The 16,298-nt window shown below is 38.6% G+C and overlaps 1 protein-coding gene across 7 annotated transcripts in view; it reads left to right on the forward strand.

Annotated features, from left to right (window-relative positions):
- Window positions 1-16,298, forward strand: part of CDH7 (cadherin 7) — a 120,260-nt gene that overhangs the window by 66,672 nt on the left and 37,290 nt on the right. For all 7 annotated transcript variants that reach the window (XR_012503266.1, XR_012503267.1, XM_074355142.1 and 4 more), the window contains one exon: window positions 14,727-14,980. Coding sequence is in view for 5 of the 7 variants with exons in the window: in XM_074355142.1 (XP_074211243.1) it covers window positions 14,727-14,980 (254 nt within the window). In the remaining 2 variants the exon portion in view is untranslated. The remainder of the gene's footprint in view (window positions 1-14,726; window positions 14,981-16,298) is intronic.

Raw genomic sequence — 16,298 nt, forward strand, 5'->3', positions numbered from 1 at the left:
TCTTAAAAAAATCCCTTGAAAACTCAGATTTGAACGCTAACTTGGTTTTATATACCATTTTGAGTCTAGTAAAACACTCTGTTTATACAAACATTAATTTAGACTAAGAAGTGAATGATAGTTTATTACTTTTAAGATGGTTAGTTTGCTCTAACTTTACTAATGTGGACAGTTGATCTGATGTTTAAGTTTTATCCTCATGTGAAGAATATAGTTACCATATTGGGGCAGAACCATTAGATTCAGACAGTGGAATAGTCTAGAGTAACAGATCACATGAGAATAAGCAGTATAGTTGTGTGCGATTTTAATGATTATTAACTCATAATAGAACGTATGTGTATTAAGACAAGATAGCTGAAACCTTGTTATTTGAAAAAGGTAAAACTTAAATAGACTTACGGTGTTCATAATGTGCTGGTAACATCTACATAGAAATAAGTGGAAATAAAAATCTGGTTTTCTTTATGCTAAAAATCATTAGTGTTAGAAAATGTTGCTTCACTCTTTCTTCCTACCTTCTTTCCCTACACAATTCTGAGTAAATAATAGATATTGGAGTGACTAACTGGTATACATCAGCCTAATTTTTAGTTCTAAAGCTCCATCCACCCCCAACTCATTTTTAAAAATTATAACTTTGCATTATTTGCTAATGTATTCCAGTGCCTAACCAACCCAGCACAGAGTTCTTACCGATGTTTAAATAAACAAACATAAACGTGATCCCTCTAAGAGTTGATTAAAAATAGTGGAAAGGATGCATTTACTTTGCAGTTCCAGCTTAGTGACTGGTGAAATTTATTCACTTGAAAAAAATGTTGATGCTATTACAGATTTAGTTTTTAGATGAAAAACTACTGTTAATTCATAACTTTTTCATTTTAAGCAGTTATATTATTAATTTATTTTAAAAATGTAATTCCCATTTTATGTGCAGTGACTACACCTAGCACTGTACCTTAATACTAGTTTTGCATTAATCAAGGGGTTCTTTTGTTTAAAAACCTCAAATAAGGCTAACATTCTAATTCCTTACGTGGATATCAAAGAACTAATTTTGGATCCCTAGAATTATTCATCTTACATTTGCCAGATACATACCCCACTATTCCTGGTGTTATTCAGATATCTAGAGTAGGCACTAAGATGCTTTTAACTTCTAGAAGCAACGTACATTTTCCTCGAGCTCTTCAGACGTCCCCTCTCCCTGTGGGACCCTCCTGTGCTCTGCTCCCACGTCCGCTTACTCTTACTCATCTTTCAAAACTGGAAAATTGCCCCTGCTCTTCCTTTCTTAATAGGTAAACAGGGGAAGTAAAATTTTCTGTATGACCATTTATTTCTCTTGTTGAAGGAAGGGTGTGAGTGCACGTGTGTGTTTCTCTTCAGTGTTGGGAGCTGGTCTAGTAAAGATGCAATATCGTGGGGTTTTGTTTTTGTTTTCATAGACTTAGCTGTGGTCACAAAGATTTGGGTAAACATCCAAGGCTCTGTAGAAGTGTCTGAGAGCGCTCAGGCTCCAGCTGCCAGCCAGCTGCTCGGCCCCACCCAGCCTCTCAAAAGACATGAACACGGCCCGCAGAAGGAGTTGCGTAGCCGCTGGATAACACTTCTCTCTAAGTAGACAGGGAAAGAGAGACTTTCTCACGGAGGTAACCACCTGTGCAAAGCTTCACTGTGTGAGACAGCACAGCATGCTAAGCTCAGAGAGCCAGAGCGGGGCCAGCTTTACTGGAAGGGGGTGTTGGCCCCAATGAGACAGTGTAAGGGACAGGGCTCCTTCATGACTTTATGCCTCCTTCACAAGGACACTGTTAGCAAAGAGGAGCATATAGCTACAGTGCTTTGCAAGTAAGAATGGATTACAGATAATAAATATTAAAAGGTGTTTTACTTGCAGCTGCAATAAAATACACTACAGAGTAAAAATTTACATTTTCTAATTTCTCTTGGATCCTTATTATTGGGATCCTGTGATCATTCTAATTCATTCCAAACATTTCACTTCTTTTCACAACACTGAATTATAATGGTGTTTATTTAAACATTTATTTAAAATGTTACTACTTTCCTGGCCACAGTCAAATAACACATCATTTTTATTATTAAGTTTAAAGCCTTGAAGTCTTTTTTAGTTGCCCCTTCTTGGTCCATAATAGGTCTTATATGTATGTTTGGTTTTTTCCTGTTCTGTTTGGCATCACCCTGAGGTTGGTTATCACTGCTTCACTCCAAAACTGTTCTTGTTCCTAAGCTCACGATCTGAGCTCTAGGGTTTTAGTTCTTAAATTTATCCTTTTTAAAAAATTTCTGTTTAGAATTCAACACTGTTTTATTCTTATTATTCCAACTAGTTTGAACAAAATCTACCTCATGCTATGGGATTAAGGCGGAGCAATACAACAGATTGAAAGGAAGTGGTAAAAATGGTCATTAATGAGGGTTGTAAGACTTAGAAATTCTAAAAGAATTCATTGAAGGGTTATTAGAATTAATGAGAGCTTTCATTAATGAGAGCTACAAAAGTCAGTTACAAATCAGCAACTTCATTAGAGCTCATGAGAACAGGTGTATGAGCGCTGGTCCTTAGCCCAGCCATGCAGCTTCAACCCGCTAGGAGTTGTGTCTGGAATGTCCGTCCCTCCACCCTCCATCTTAAAGCAATGTAGTCTGCTGATCACAGAGGCAGTCTTTCCTCCCAAATCTAAGTGCTTTTCCACTGTGAAGCCACCAGTATCAACAGTATCTTCATTCTCTATCTCAGAAGAATGTCTTTGCTTCCATTTTCAAACTAAAATCTCTTTGGAGTGGTTTTCTCAGAATGAAGGTTGTCTGTTCTTAAGATTTTCTGATTCTCTTTGCCAAGGACTGACAACTGCGTATGTCCCTCCAGGACAGGATTTTGATTTTCAGTTCTGCTGATCAAGATTTCAGTAAAATGGGGGGCTGTATTCTAGTGCAGGTAAAACATTTCCAGAGACCCCCTCAGAGTGAGTGGAGTGTGGGGAAAAAATGTATGAATGCCATCAATTTAGTATTCTTTTCATGAAAATAGTAGAATCACCTGTGAAACCTGGAATATATTTCTGAATGTGAATCTCAAGAGCATTCTGACTAAAAGCAAGAAATTCTGAAAGAAGACAAACGAAGCCTTTTTTTCCATTGTTCTTAGAATACTTATAAATTTTCACTGAGATAAACAGTGGAGTGCTCTGGGCGGTCTATAAAAATGAACCATTTGTTGATAGGTTTTCCAGCTCCCCTGACTCTAGGAGAACATTTACAACCAGGCGCTGCTGGGATGTTGATGAGCTTGTGTGTTAAGGACAGAAGTGTATTTGTTCTGATGATTCTGTACGTCTCAAAACATTACTTTACATTTGGATAATAGAGTTCCTATATCCATTTAGACAGTCATTTCTGTTGGAATTAGGTTATTTTGTGCCTCTGAACCATGCTTGATAATCATCTGAACTTACCTTCTCTCTACTCTATAGTATAATAAAACTTTAGTCCATTGCTTTTTCATAAACAATGCACCATCATGGTGATAATGAGATTTATTCCAGTTTGAGAAAATTATTATCATATTTTGAAACATCTACATATGCTGTACTTCGCACAGGGTGAAATTAGGAGCAGGGAGAGAAGAATAGAAAAACAATTTTTTTTTTTCACTGAAGTCTAGTCAGATACAATGTGTCCATTTCTGGTGTACAGCACAATGTCCCAGTCATGCAGATACATACATATATTTGGAAAAACAACCCTTTTCTAAAACACGTTAGAAAAAGAAAAATAAGTACAGAACTGTAAAAGATTGTCTTCAGTTTTGCTACTATTGCTCCAGTGCTGTATACAGAAAAGGTTTATTAACGTGACCAAATACGCAGAATTCACAAGGCTAAAGATTTGAGTAGGTGTTGCTATAGAATTACATTTTTTAGTAATTTAATTATTCTTTTTATACATTAAGAATAGACATGGTTATATATCTGAAGTATTTTTTTTTTTACTGATAACAAAACTACAGTGTTAAACAGTGAAAGTGAAGTACAATCTATTTCTGTGGCTGTTGATGAAAGATTTGATAACCTTTGTAAATAAAGTTACATAGGGCTTCGAGATTCACAAGGTGTGAACATAAGCATTATCCCATATGAGCGAAAACTGTTTCTTTCTACCTAGAATTCTTTGTTTACATTTCTGCATCATTTACAATGCAGGAACTTCAGACTTTTATTTTTCCTTTGCGATGCGGCGGTCTTACCTCTGACGTACTTCAGTTTTCAATGTAAGACTTCAGCTGGGATTAAATATGAAATTCTGCCTCTATAAAATCCATTACTATTGAGTTACATTAAAGTAAAAAAATGAGCGTTTTCAAAATGCATTTCCTACGAAGGGTAAGTACACGTCCGGTCTCTGGCACACGGATGGCTTATTTGGGGCTCATGTCATCATACTGCCAAAGAACGTGTTTAAGCTACTTCAGACCCATTCTGCTGTCCTGTCTTCTTCATCTCTCCATATTCATACCCTAGAAAAGGCTGAGTGAAGTGGAAACCATCAAATAATAGAGCGTCATTGTGGAGGTGTTGCTAACATTGCTGGGCTCCATTCCCTGAGGGGGAGGAAGGGTTAGAAGATGTCCTGTTCCTCCAGCCTCCCCCTCAGCTGCACAGATTTCTGAGCTCTGGGTTTGCTGTCTTACTATTGAGACGTGTCTTTTGTCTACTGCTGGTAATAATGAGGGGCTAATTCCCAGAGTCAAGTGTCTATTTCAGTGTTTCATAAATGCTGCTGATGTGAAGAGGAGGAAAATGAAACCAGCAACATTTCCAGTTTATTTTTCTTCTCATTACAGTGTTCTTTCAAAGATATTATTCAATTAATCCTACTGCTGTGAAGGCACATTTCCCAAAATGCAGCAGAATGCAGCAAAGATATTTGTCTCCTCTGACTGTGAAAAAGCATAAGCTTTGGATTTTAGTTTTAAAGGCTGGATGTGATGAGATTAATACAGTAACTCAAGTGAACTTCTGAAATCTCAGGTTACATTTTCCAGTTTGTTCAACCCATTGTTACTGTGTGTACATAAGCAGATCCTAACATCATTTTAATCATTATGCACATGTGCATGTATGTAGACTATTGTCTGTTTATTAAGGCATAATCTAACCTGTTTTTAAATAGTCAAGATTAGATTTAGAAGAAAGTAAGAAATCGGCAGTCTTTGAAAAAATTGATAGTATTGTTAATGTCAACATGTGATGGTCTTGCTCAGAGAGACTAAGACCCTGTTCCTTAGGAGTAGTTTGTTTTCTTTGATTTGGGCAGTTATCAGAGCAGTGTTCTCAGAATATATGTATGTCAGAGACATTTTCAAGTGAGCCCTTCATGACTTTTTTTTTGTTTTTGCTTAGTACCAGTCACAGATAATGTATGATTTTCCTTACTTCTGTCTTTTTCCATGGTTATGTTGTATCCTAGATTAGTTTCAATGGGTAGGATTCCAAGAAAGAGATGTTTAAGAAATAGGTAAGAGAGGGTTTATTGAGTATATAAGAAAAGTTAGAGAATTTAAGCACAAAACTAATGCTTCTAGTATGAGTAGCTAGATGAAAAATGTGCTGTTCCTTCAGAATGGGAGTGTGAAGGTGATTAAAATGGTTTGGAATATATTACATTTGAGTTACCTGTGATATCTAGGTAAATATTTCTAGAAGGTCATGAGTGAGGGTTTGTAACTCAAAGAAGAGGTTTTTAGTACTAACTTAGGTTGGGCAATTAAAGTGAAAGGGATGACTGAGAACATCATAAAGCACGCACGTAAAATAAGGGAAGGAATGCTTTAGACGTTACTTGGTGAAACTGACCAACTTAAGTTGGCAGGGCAGAGGAGGATTCAGAAAAGGCAATTTGTTGTATTCTTTCAGGAATAAGGTATTTTAAGAGAGTTTAAAAACAGCTAGTCAACAAAGCAAATAAGAAATGATACTCAGATCAGTAAAAGGAGTTGCATGTATTATCAGTGGAGGGGACCGATGGATCCTGGAATCTCTGCTAGATGGCAAAGACAGGACGTAAGCAATAAGGAAATGATGAGTTCGGGGGCCTGGAGTTTAAGGAAATTTCCATGTCTGGATCTGACCTCTCTCCCACTCATTCATTTGGTCATTTCAAGTCAATTGCCATTCATTTTTCCCTGGATATGCGCCCATCCCGTGTCAAGTGACATCACCCACTCTTAATTTTCTTAAGGCTGAATCCGCTGTCTTCTGCTACCTAACAGATCACCCCAAAGCTGGTGCTTTGAAACAGTGCTTCTTTAGGTCGTGATTTCATCAGTCAGCAGTTTCGTCGGGGCTCAGCCAGGTGATTTTTCTGGTGGTCTTAGGTGGGCTCAGGTGTGTCAGAGGTCAGCTGCTGGTGAGTTTGGTGGTTCTGCCTCAACAGAGGTGGGTATCTATCTGCTGGAATGATGAGGGGGCTGGAAGTGTGCCTCCCCTCAGCCAGAAGCTAACCTGGGTTTGTTCCATAAATGGCAAGAACACAAGCTGTCTGGTGTCTTGAAGCTGATACCCAGAATTGACATAGCATCACTGTCACCACATTATATTGATCGAAGCAAGACTAGGTGGTCCAGATTCAAGAAATGAGTTGTGCTGGGAAATACATGAAAAGAGAGGAGTTATAAAATATTGTGGACACTGGGAAAGAATAAGAAAGATTTTAAGTCCAAGCTCTGCTCCAGAAAAACTTAAAAACCTTTAGGTAACAATTATAGGAAATGGCAGAAGAAAGAGTGACTCTCAGGGCAGCTGACTTCTGCTATAATCTTCTCTCTGCTATCAGATTACTCACAAAGTAATTGTTTGGATCAAGAGTAATTAATTAATACTTGCCACTATTTGATAAAGGTCCCCAGGAAAATAAAAACTAAACTGCCTTTGGGTCATAATCCCAACTCAGCTTCCCTGAAAATGGCTGAGACCCGTTGGCAGAGGTCCCTGGTGCAGTCAGTAGCGCGTGCCGGGAAACGGGGACCTCAGCCCTTAGGGAATCAATCTGAGAGTAGTGGGAACCAGGTTTTTGAAGCTGGGCAGGAAGATAGTCATTCCCAAGGCTTGTTTCCTGCTTTCTGTTTATAAACGCTGAACAGCCTACCTGAATTCAGAGTAGGAGTCCGCGGCACACAGAACAGCGCCCCCCGCAAGGACACCAACGTCCGAACTTCTGGAACCTGTGCCTGTTTTACCTTGCATGGCAAAAGGAACTGAGCAGATGTGATGGAAGCGAGGGATCTGCCTTGAGATTATCCTGGATTATCTCAGTGGGCTCATTGTCATCGCAAGGACCCTCATCAGAGGGACGCATGAAGGTTCAGTGTCAGATAAAAGAGATGCGGTAACAGAGTCTGAGCTGAAGGGATGCGCTGTCAAGGCGGAGGGAGGGTTATCAGCCAAGAATACACGTGGCCTCTGGCAGCTGGAATGATGCTCCCCTGAAGCCTCCGGAAGGAATGCAGCCCTGCCGACACCGTGAGTTAGACTCCTCGCCTCCAAAACTGTAAGAGAATAAATGGATGGCTTTTAGGCCACTCAGTTTGTGCCGGTTCCTTACCACAGAAGTGAGAAATGTATACAGAAGTCAAAGTGGGAAATTTCTGTGAATGGAAAAGCTGATCCAGACAACAGAACATGAAAGAGAAAGCAAGATGTTCATTGGCTGAGCCTGGATAAGAATCTGGGTGGGTTAACTGAGGTGCTCCACGCTCAAGCTAAAATAATATGTGATGGCAGTGGACATCGTGGTGATAACAGCCCTCAGTTTCTGTCTGTCTTGAATCTCACCAGTATCACTGCTTTTCTGCTTCAGGTTTACAGGGGTCATCTCACTTTTCTCCTTGGCCATCATCCTAGGATTAACTACTACTCTTTTCTGTTTTAGATTATCTGAGTCATACTTCATTCTGATATATATATATATATATATATATATATTTTTTTTTTTTAAACAAAGATACTGGAGTTAGACTAGTGGTGTGATTGTGAGCAAGAAACTCAACCTCTCCTTGACTCAGTTTCCAGATTTGTCAGAAAGATCTGTAGAAAGCTGTATTATCTTATGTTATATTATATATTACCTTAGAGATTGTTTTGAGAATCAGTGAGTGGGAGCAGGTAAGACGCTGATACTGTAACACGCTTAGACCAACACCCTGCACGTGGGAAGGACTATATAAATGTGTGTCGTTCATGGGAAATACATTTAGCAGTTTATATAGTACTACCTGTTTGTACACAAGTGCAACTAGCAATGTGAAATATCTGTGCATTTAGTTGGTGGTCACAGATTTTTTTTTTGTTACAAAATGGAGGTATTTTAGGATACCTGCTTGAATTGCTTTTTTTTCCCATTCAGTGGTCTTTATGTCTAGGTTAAAATGTTAATGTAAGGACTCATGGAGATCAGAGGGCCCTCGTGGCACTAGGTAGTAACAATTCCTGATAGTTACAGCCTTACTTATTCCTAATATCTTGACATAATTTAATGTCTCAGGTTTAAATGTTTCTGCGATGATTCATAATACCTTTCTCAGGGTGCCAGTTCACCTACAGAGCACCAGATACTTTGTGTACAGTGGAAATAATCTATTTGCAAAATGTGACTATTTGTATCAGGCACTGGAGAAGCAGCTGTGTTAAAGTATGATTTTTTGGAAGTTAAAATAATGACTCATAAAAATATAAAATGGACATGGAGACACCCAGTAATTTTTGACTGCTTGTTCTAAATTTGCTTTTACTTATTTTGTGAGTTTTCAAACAATTTGTTTGTCCATGGATTTTTTTTTTTTTCTTTCTTCAGCAACCAGTGGATCTCTGTTATATCCGAGGCTTTTGTTGCACACTGGAGATACGTAAGGTTATATACTTGGCTTCTAGCATAGATCTCAAAATCCAGCATAGTAAGATATTAAAGGGACAGTCCCTTGTAGAGGACACCCACAGAGCTGGCGAAACTCCCAGAGCTCTTTTCTCCCTGGACCCCAAAACCTCTGTGAGGGCATCAATTTGGGGCATTGTATATAAAAAAAAAATGGGAATGTATCTTTCCTTTGCCTTCTTCTCTGTAAATAATAATATTAACATTGCCCAAATCCGGATATAGGTTTTGTGATTCACAGAAACTTCAAGACAAGTCAAAGCTTCACCTAGCTGATAAAATCAGTTGCAACTATCAAAGCAAAATTTTCACTGGACAAAGTTAAACAGGTAGGACAGAGTTTAAGGACGTTGCAAAATTCAGTCTGAACTCAACTCAGGGAAACAAAAGGCCTGAAGAATTTTTAAGCACTGGAGTGTCTGCATTTGTGTGTCTGTGTGTGTAATTGGAGGGGGCGGGAGCAGGTATAGATCGTGCTGTGTTTGCTTAACCCAAAGGAAAAGGAAATTTTCTTAGATACTCATGATAGAAGGTAGTTTTACAACTTGGAGCGAGACTCCTGTTGAAGGTTGACTGTAAGAAAAGGGAGGTCAGGGGCATGTACAGTTAGGAGGAAGCCTGTCTTAAGTCTGTCAAGTCAAGGGGAACACTGAAGCCTTCCTGGGCACAGCCCAGGGAAGGGAGAAAATAAAGGCCGTAATGCGCTGTTCATAATAATGGTGTGTTTTGCTTTTGGAAAGTTCTTAGGGAATAACCTTTGAACTCTTACTCTATTGAAATATACAAATTGTTCTTGCTGACTTATCTTTCCCAAGGTTGGAGATGATTTCTCAGATTCTAGGTAGTAGATTTACTGACAGTAAAATAATCATAAAGGGAAAGTTGTGACTGAGGGCTGTTTTTCCATTGGTACAGCCTCATTGAAGCTGTTTACTTAGGAAAAATGATTTATGTTGATTTGATCAAAAAGTAGAGAGGATACTGGAACAGAGTCTGCTTTGATCCAAAAGACATCTGCTAGCTCCAGAGAAAGAAAGGCTTTTAAAGATGATGGACGATGGTCTCTGTGCTTTTGTACAAAATCACCATTGAACGTGAGGCACTAACTATGTAGACAGGCACGTGTGTGTGCGTGCACACATACACACGCACACACACACACTAACCAGCCCTGGTGGCACTATGCCGTGGTTACAGGAACAGAATGGAGAATTTCCAGAAGGATGTAACTGGGATCAGTTCCTGAACTGGCCATCAGGGCAAGGGCCAAAAGGAGGTCATTGAGCTTAATGAGAGCAGATTTGGCTGTTGACCAGAAGCCAGGCTATACAGAGAAAGAAAAATGCAGTGCAGTGATTTTATAATGAATTCAAGATTGTATTTTAACTTAGGTTTTACTACTGAGAAACCTAAAAATGGCAGGGGGGAACTGTTGAGATGCCACTATTTATGATCATTAATTTATTCTTAATCCAACAGATGGATATTATAAACTGACTTTGCCAAAGACAGAGGCCTAGGTGTCATGGGGGAAACAAAGACAAGAAAGACACAGTTTTTACTTCCCGTTTGATCTGCTTATAATCTAGCAGGAAATAATGGCACTAATAATAGAATAGCAACAGCAAATGCTTATACAGTGATTACACTGTATCCATCACTATTCTGGGTGCTTTAAATTTGTTAATAATTTACAGCAATCCTATTCAGTTGGTGAGGTAGGCAGGTACCTAAATATGATCATGTCATTTAATCTAATGAGGCACTGATTGCTCTTAGAACTGGAAGAATGGCTGTGTGTTATAGCAGAAAGGGAATTGGGGTTCACATAGTGTGTCTGCCCCAAGTACACATAAATGTAGGGTTTTCACTGCTATTTAGTTTCAATAATACCAACCTTGCATCTTTTTAAATGCATGCTAAAGATGTGTGTGAAGTTTTTTTGTGTGAAGTTAGCCCTGTATAAATATAAAGAAGCTTTATTATCAGTTAGGTAAGGAAGCAGGATGGGGTTGCTCATAAAGAACACGGTAATTGGTCTCCAAAAGATTTCCGTAAGAGAAATGGCAGGGCCCCACGGGAAAGAGGGGTACAAACTGGAAGGTGCAAAGTGCGCTGTTCATAGTGAATAGTTCATTGTTTGGTTTTGTTTATTTTTTTAATTCTTTTTTAAATTGAAGTATAATCAATTACAATTTTAATTGTAGTCAAAAGGGTAGGAGGAAGAGGGGTGAGCCTCGAGTCTGCGAAGATAAGCCTACATGATTTGGGGCTCCTTAGACCATGGACTGGCAGACAGCTGCCTGTGTGTTTCTGTACAGCCCAGGAGCTGAGGATGGTTTTACATTTTTAAACGATTGGGAAAAAAAATGAAAGAAAGATGTTGCATGATACATGAAATTTATAGAGAATTCAAATTTCAGTGCTTATAAATGATGTGTTACTGTCACACTAGTTTACTTACATGTGGCAGAGAACATGGGGCCTGCAGAGTCTAATTATTTTCTATCTGGTCTTTACAGGAGAAGGTCGCCAGCCGCTGCCTTAGTTGTAATACTTGCTTTTTTAATCCTAAAGTTCATCATCCTTTGATGGCAATAAAATTCAACCACCTAGTTTTATAGTTTAGGAAAGAAAATGTCAAACAAGCTGCTGTCTGTCTCTTTCAGTGTCTCTGACATAGATGTCACTTGACAGATGGAGAAGCAACTTTCTCCACTGCATCATGAGTTGGGTCAGTGACTAGAATTTGATTTCAGGTTCTGGCTTGCTCTTGTGGGCTGCATTGTGAACAGGGTTTTGGTCAAATTTCCAAATATATCGAGTCTCTGATGATACATCATTTCAAGTGTTGAATCTGTTTAAAACGTTACCTTAATCACCTTCCCTCTCCTTCTCCTTGTCTTTCCCCCGTTGTTATTTTAACTGTTTTTTCCCCTACGTATAGCCTTGCTCATTAAATCTAATAGTTACGGAATACATTGCTTATGTAGAAACCAGTAAGGAGACACAGGAATGAAAATTTTCTGCAAAAGCTTTTTCTTCAATTGGCTTCACAGTCTTGTCCTGCACACCCCACCCCTCCCTGAAAACTAGTCTGGCTTATTCTGATTTGCTCTGAAACTCATTTTGTGGGGCAGTTCCTTTTGTCTGGAATCTTGATTCATAGCCTTTCATATGAATTCTTTTATTGCTCTATTTTCCTAATAGCTTTTCGGCAACCAATCATCACGTGCAATCCCGTGTCTCTTTATGACTTGGCAGCATCCAGATGTCTTTCCTGCATATTGTTGCCTTTTAGACACATTTAAAAATGCAAGTTGCCATAAAATAATTGCATTCATTTGTGCATAAAATGTTAAATGATTCTTTCATCAGCCAAACTTTGACTTCAAGACAGAAAGACTTGCTGTCCCTTTTGGTAAAGCTGAGTGAACATTTTAAAAGTTGTTTTGGTTTTGAATTGATTGCAAAGGAGATGGTAAATGGGGTTTTTAAAAAACATAGTCTATCTTACATAGACATAATAGATAAAAATAAGATTTCTCTCATAATTTGTCAGTTTTATAAGTAATCTAAGAACAAAGTGAATAGGTTTATATCCAAGTTCTGTGTATGCTTAGAGTCTCTAAATACATTTAGGTGAATAAAAATACTATGTTTTATTTTTAGCAGAATCCAAATGAAATATTGGGTTACATGTATAGGCCCAAGAAAATTTCAACGAGGAGGCCAAGTTTCTTACAAGAGGATTTGCATCATGGTTACCTGAAAATCCTTTTAAAAATAAATATGCTTGTGACTCAGGCTGGATCTGTTGAATTGAAATCTTGGAAGGGGCCAGGAAGTTGTGAGAAAGTCCCCCTGAGTGGTTCTAAATCTCACCTTTGGTTGAGAACCATTGGGCTAGATGTATTTTTAGATAATAGACAAAAAAGGGTGGCCTCATAAAAGTGTCACTGAATTTGTTAATGAGGTGATCTTGAAGGCACTGGGTACCACATGCTCCAGCATTTTCATGTGAAACCTCAGATAAGAATTAAAACTTGATTCTCCCATAGTAATTACATGAAATTCTTTGTAGTCAAGAAGAACAATGTAACTGGCTGTTTTCCTGCCCCCACCTTCCGCCTCAGCCATCTGGAGTCACTGGGCAAAGGGAAAGTTCAGTTTTAAGGCTCCTGAGGTTTAGATACCTGCATTCTAGCTTTTTTCTAATTCAGCAAGAATTTATCGAGGCTTTTCAAAGTACCAAATTCAGAGCAGGCACTGCAAATGCTAGTGTTGAACAGAATAGTCTGGCGCTTACAGTCTACGGATGAGACAGATGCTAAGCAGATAAAGATTTCAGTGAGTGCTCTCTGGCCTAGATATTGTGAACCTGTTTTGAGTATTGGTTTATATATTTTCATATATAAAATTAACCAGACATGAGCTCTGGAATCTTTTCATGCACTATTTATGTGGAAATACACACACACACACACACACATAGTGTGTATTTTTGTATTTTATGTATGTATTTGTGCTTTATACTTAGTATATATGTGTCATATATATAGCATATATATACACAAGAGTATGTTGTATGTATATATAGTTTACGTTCATACAACTACAGTGTTTTGTTTTAATTAGCATCATATCCGTCTGGGGTGAGTTGGAATGTACACGTACCTCCATGTGTGTACACACGTGTGCCCATACACATGCTGGATGAATTTAGGTTGCAGTTCTCAACATTACATTTTAGCCCGTTTTTATTATTGCTTTATTATTAAATGACACGTGGAAATGACAATTATGCTTTATATTTGATAGTATTTCTGTCAGTTTCTTTACTTTCTAAAATTTTTGTTTTTACATCATTAAACGTAACGAATATTTTGGGACAGTTTTTCAGCGGTGAGACTGAGATGGAAAGCCCCAACAAGCTGGGACTCTGTGCCCCTTGCAGAAAGAGAAGTGTGTTCTTGTCACAGCTTCCACGTGTTGGGTATATAATTCTTTTTTTTTTTTTTTTCACAGATGGTGCCTCACTAGTACAACATTTAGCTGCCCTTACAACTTTTAAGTTACCATATGGCTTGACTCGGGTCACTGTTTTTGAGAAAAGTGATGGCATGTTAATCCTGTTGGAAAGTTGCAGAATAGAGATTCTGGAATCTAACTGCCAAGCATCGAATATAGACAGAGAGCTAGTGTACACTGATGGCGGGATGCAGAAGGGAGAAGGAGCGGGTGTTTCAGCAAGAAGAATCAGCTGTTTTCAGGCTGTACAAACTCAATATGCCACCTCTTCTGCTGCAGCTGCCTTTGGAGCACCTGAAAGTTTAGGATTGTCATGGAGTCCCCGAAATCATTGACAGTGACCTTTTAAATGAGAAGTTCAATGGAAAGCTATATTTTTCTTCCTTTTAAACGTATACCCCTGGATAATGCAGTTAAATCACATGATGGAAGAGTATCACCTTAATGTCCCTGTTGGAAAATATTTTTAAATCCTATCAGTTTGTCTTCCAAATCATATTCCAAAGGCCTGCGTTTGCCCACGCGATGGACTGCAGCAGAGTGGATTAAGTTTGCTCAAAAGTCCTTACCATCGTCTGTGAGCCAGAAAGCAGCAAGGATTCTGACTGGCATTGCTATTTATTATTTTTATGCATTTTCATAGCTGAGTCCCTACTACACTTACTGACATTCATAAACAAGGTTCTGCTTTGCTGGCTCTTTAATTGGCAATTTAATTTTCCAAACAATTTTCTTTACAGGACTTGGATTTTGAAGCCAAAACGAGTTACACGCTACGGATAGAAGCTGCCAACAAAGACGCCGACCCTCGCTTTCTAAGCTTGGGACCGTTCAGCGACACGACCACCGTGAAGATAATCGTGGAAGACGTGGACGAGCCCCCCGTGTTTTCCTCACCCTTGTACCCCATGGAGGTGTCAGAAGCCACCCAAGTGGGGAACATCATTGGCACCGTGGCCGCGCACGACCCGGATGCTTCCAACAGCCCCGTGAGGTAAGGGCTCCCCGCTCTCCTTCTCTGCACTTTTGCAAGGTGCCGTTTTCATCACTCACGTCTCCATAGAACGATGCTTTTGGTTCGTAGCAAAGAAAAACCAGTATTTGTGTTTTGTAGGTAGTTGTATGTAATTGAGCCAAAGCAGCAGAAATGACACGGGATCAGAACAACTCAGCATTTTACTCATTCAGACGTGTCACCTGGTCATCCAGGGCCCCTGCTGTGTGGCAGGATTTGTGGGCATCCGTTATCATCCACAGGCAGAGCTGACGTTCCTGTCAGCCAGGGATCCTGAGCTCTTTCAGAACAAACTGTGTTCAGAGATAAAGTGCTGCGTGTCCTAGTCGCAGGATGAACGCATGTGGTGGGAGGATAATTTTATAAACAGTTTAAATTAGGGACTAATTTTTAAACAAATCCTTTTTTATATTGGTTTATATGGATAGTATATGTTTGTTAGTTTATTAACTCCACTTACAGAAACTAAAATAATACCTTGTGTCTATATAAGGACTGTTTAAAAACGTCCTCTCAGCCGTCCTGTGGAGAGAGTAGACCCGTTGTTATAACCCTGCCTCTTGAAGGTGAACAGAATGATGATGTGTGAGCAGCTCAAAACATCACGAGCTTTCAGTCCACACTTTTTACCTAGAGTTGACAGTCTGAGATCCTCACACGTTGTTGTGTATGCTTGTGTGTGCATATGACAGTCTTTTTCAGTGAATGTTTAATAATATTTAAGTGAGTAGATAGAATGTAATTGAAATTACACTATATTAGTGTCTTAATTTGGGCTCCTAAGTAACACTTTTCAATGTCATGGTTTGGATTTTGAGTCTGTAAATTACAAAAAAACAGTGAAGGTTTTATATTCAGGTATGTTCAGCTTATAAGCTAAGCACAGATTTAACTTTTAGATTTAACTGATCTTTAGTAATGCTGAGTGCTTTTGAGCTAACTTCTGACTAAGTCTGGACACTGACTAGAGTGTCCTGAAAAATATACATTAGATAATGATTTTTAGGTAAGGAGAGCGCATAATCTTTTCTCTCCCTAAAATAATAAGCCTATCAGGCATATATAGTATATATTTATGTGTACATAGAGTGTAATATAAGTCATTATACACATTTAGTAGTATTATTTTATTACTTATATACACATAATAATCAGCATATGTATGTGTGTGTATATGTAATTAGTGCTCTCCTTTCCTCCTTTTCTATTTGACATTAATACCCTAGCCTGGTAAAAAATTGGTATGAAATATTTGTTATTCCAAAAATGAGGTCATACCCCTTGCTTCTCTGGTCCA

Source organism: Camelus bactrianus, chromosome 30 (assembly GCF_048773025.1).
Source record: "Camelus bactrianus isolate YW-2024 breed Bactrian camel chromosome 30, ASM4877302v1, whole genome shotgun sequence".
NCBI classification, from domain to species: domain Eukaryota; kingdom Metazoa; phylum Chordata; class Mammalia; order Artiodactyla; family Camelidae; genus Camelus; species Camelus bactrianus.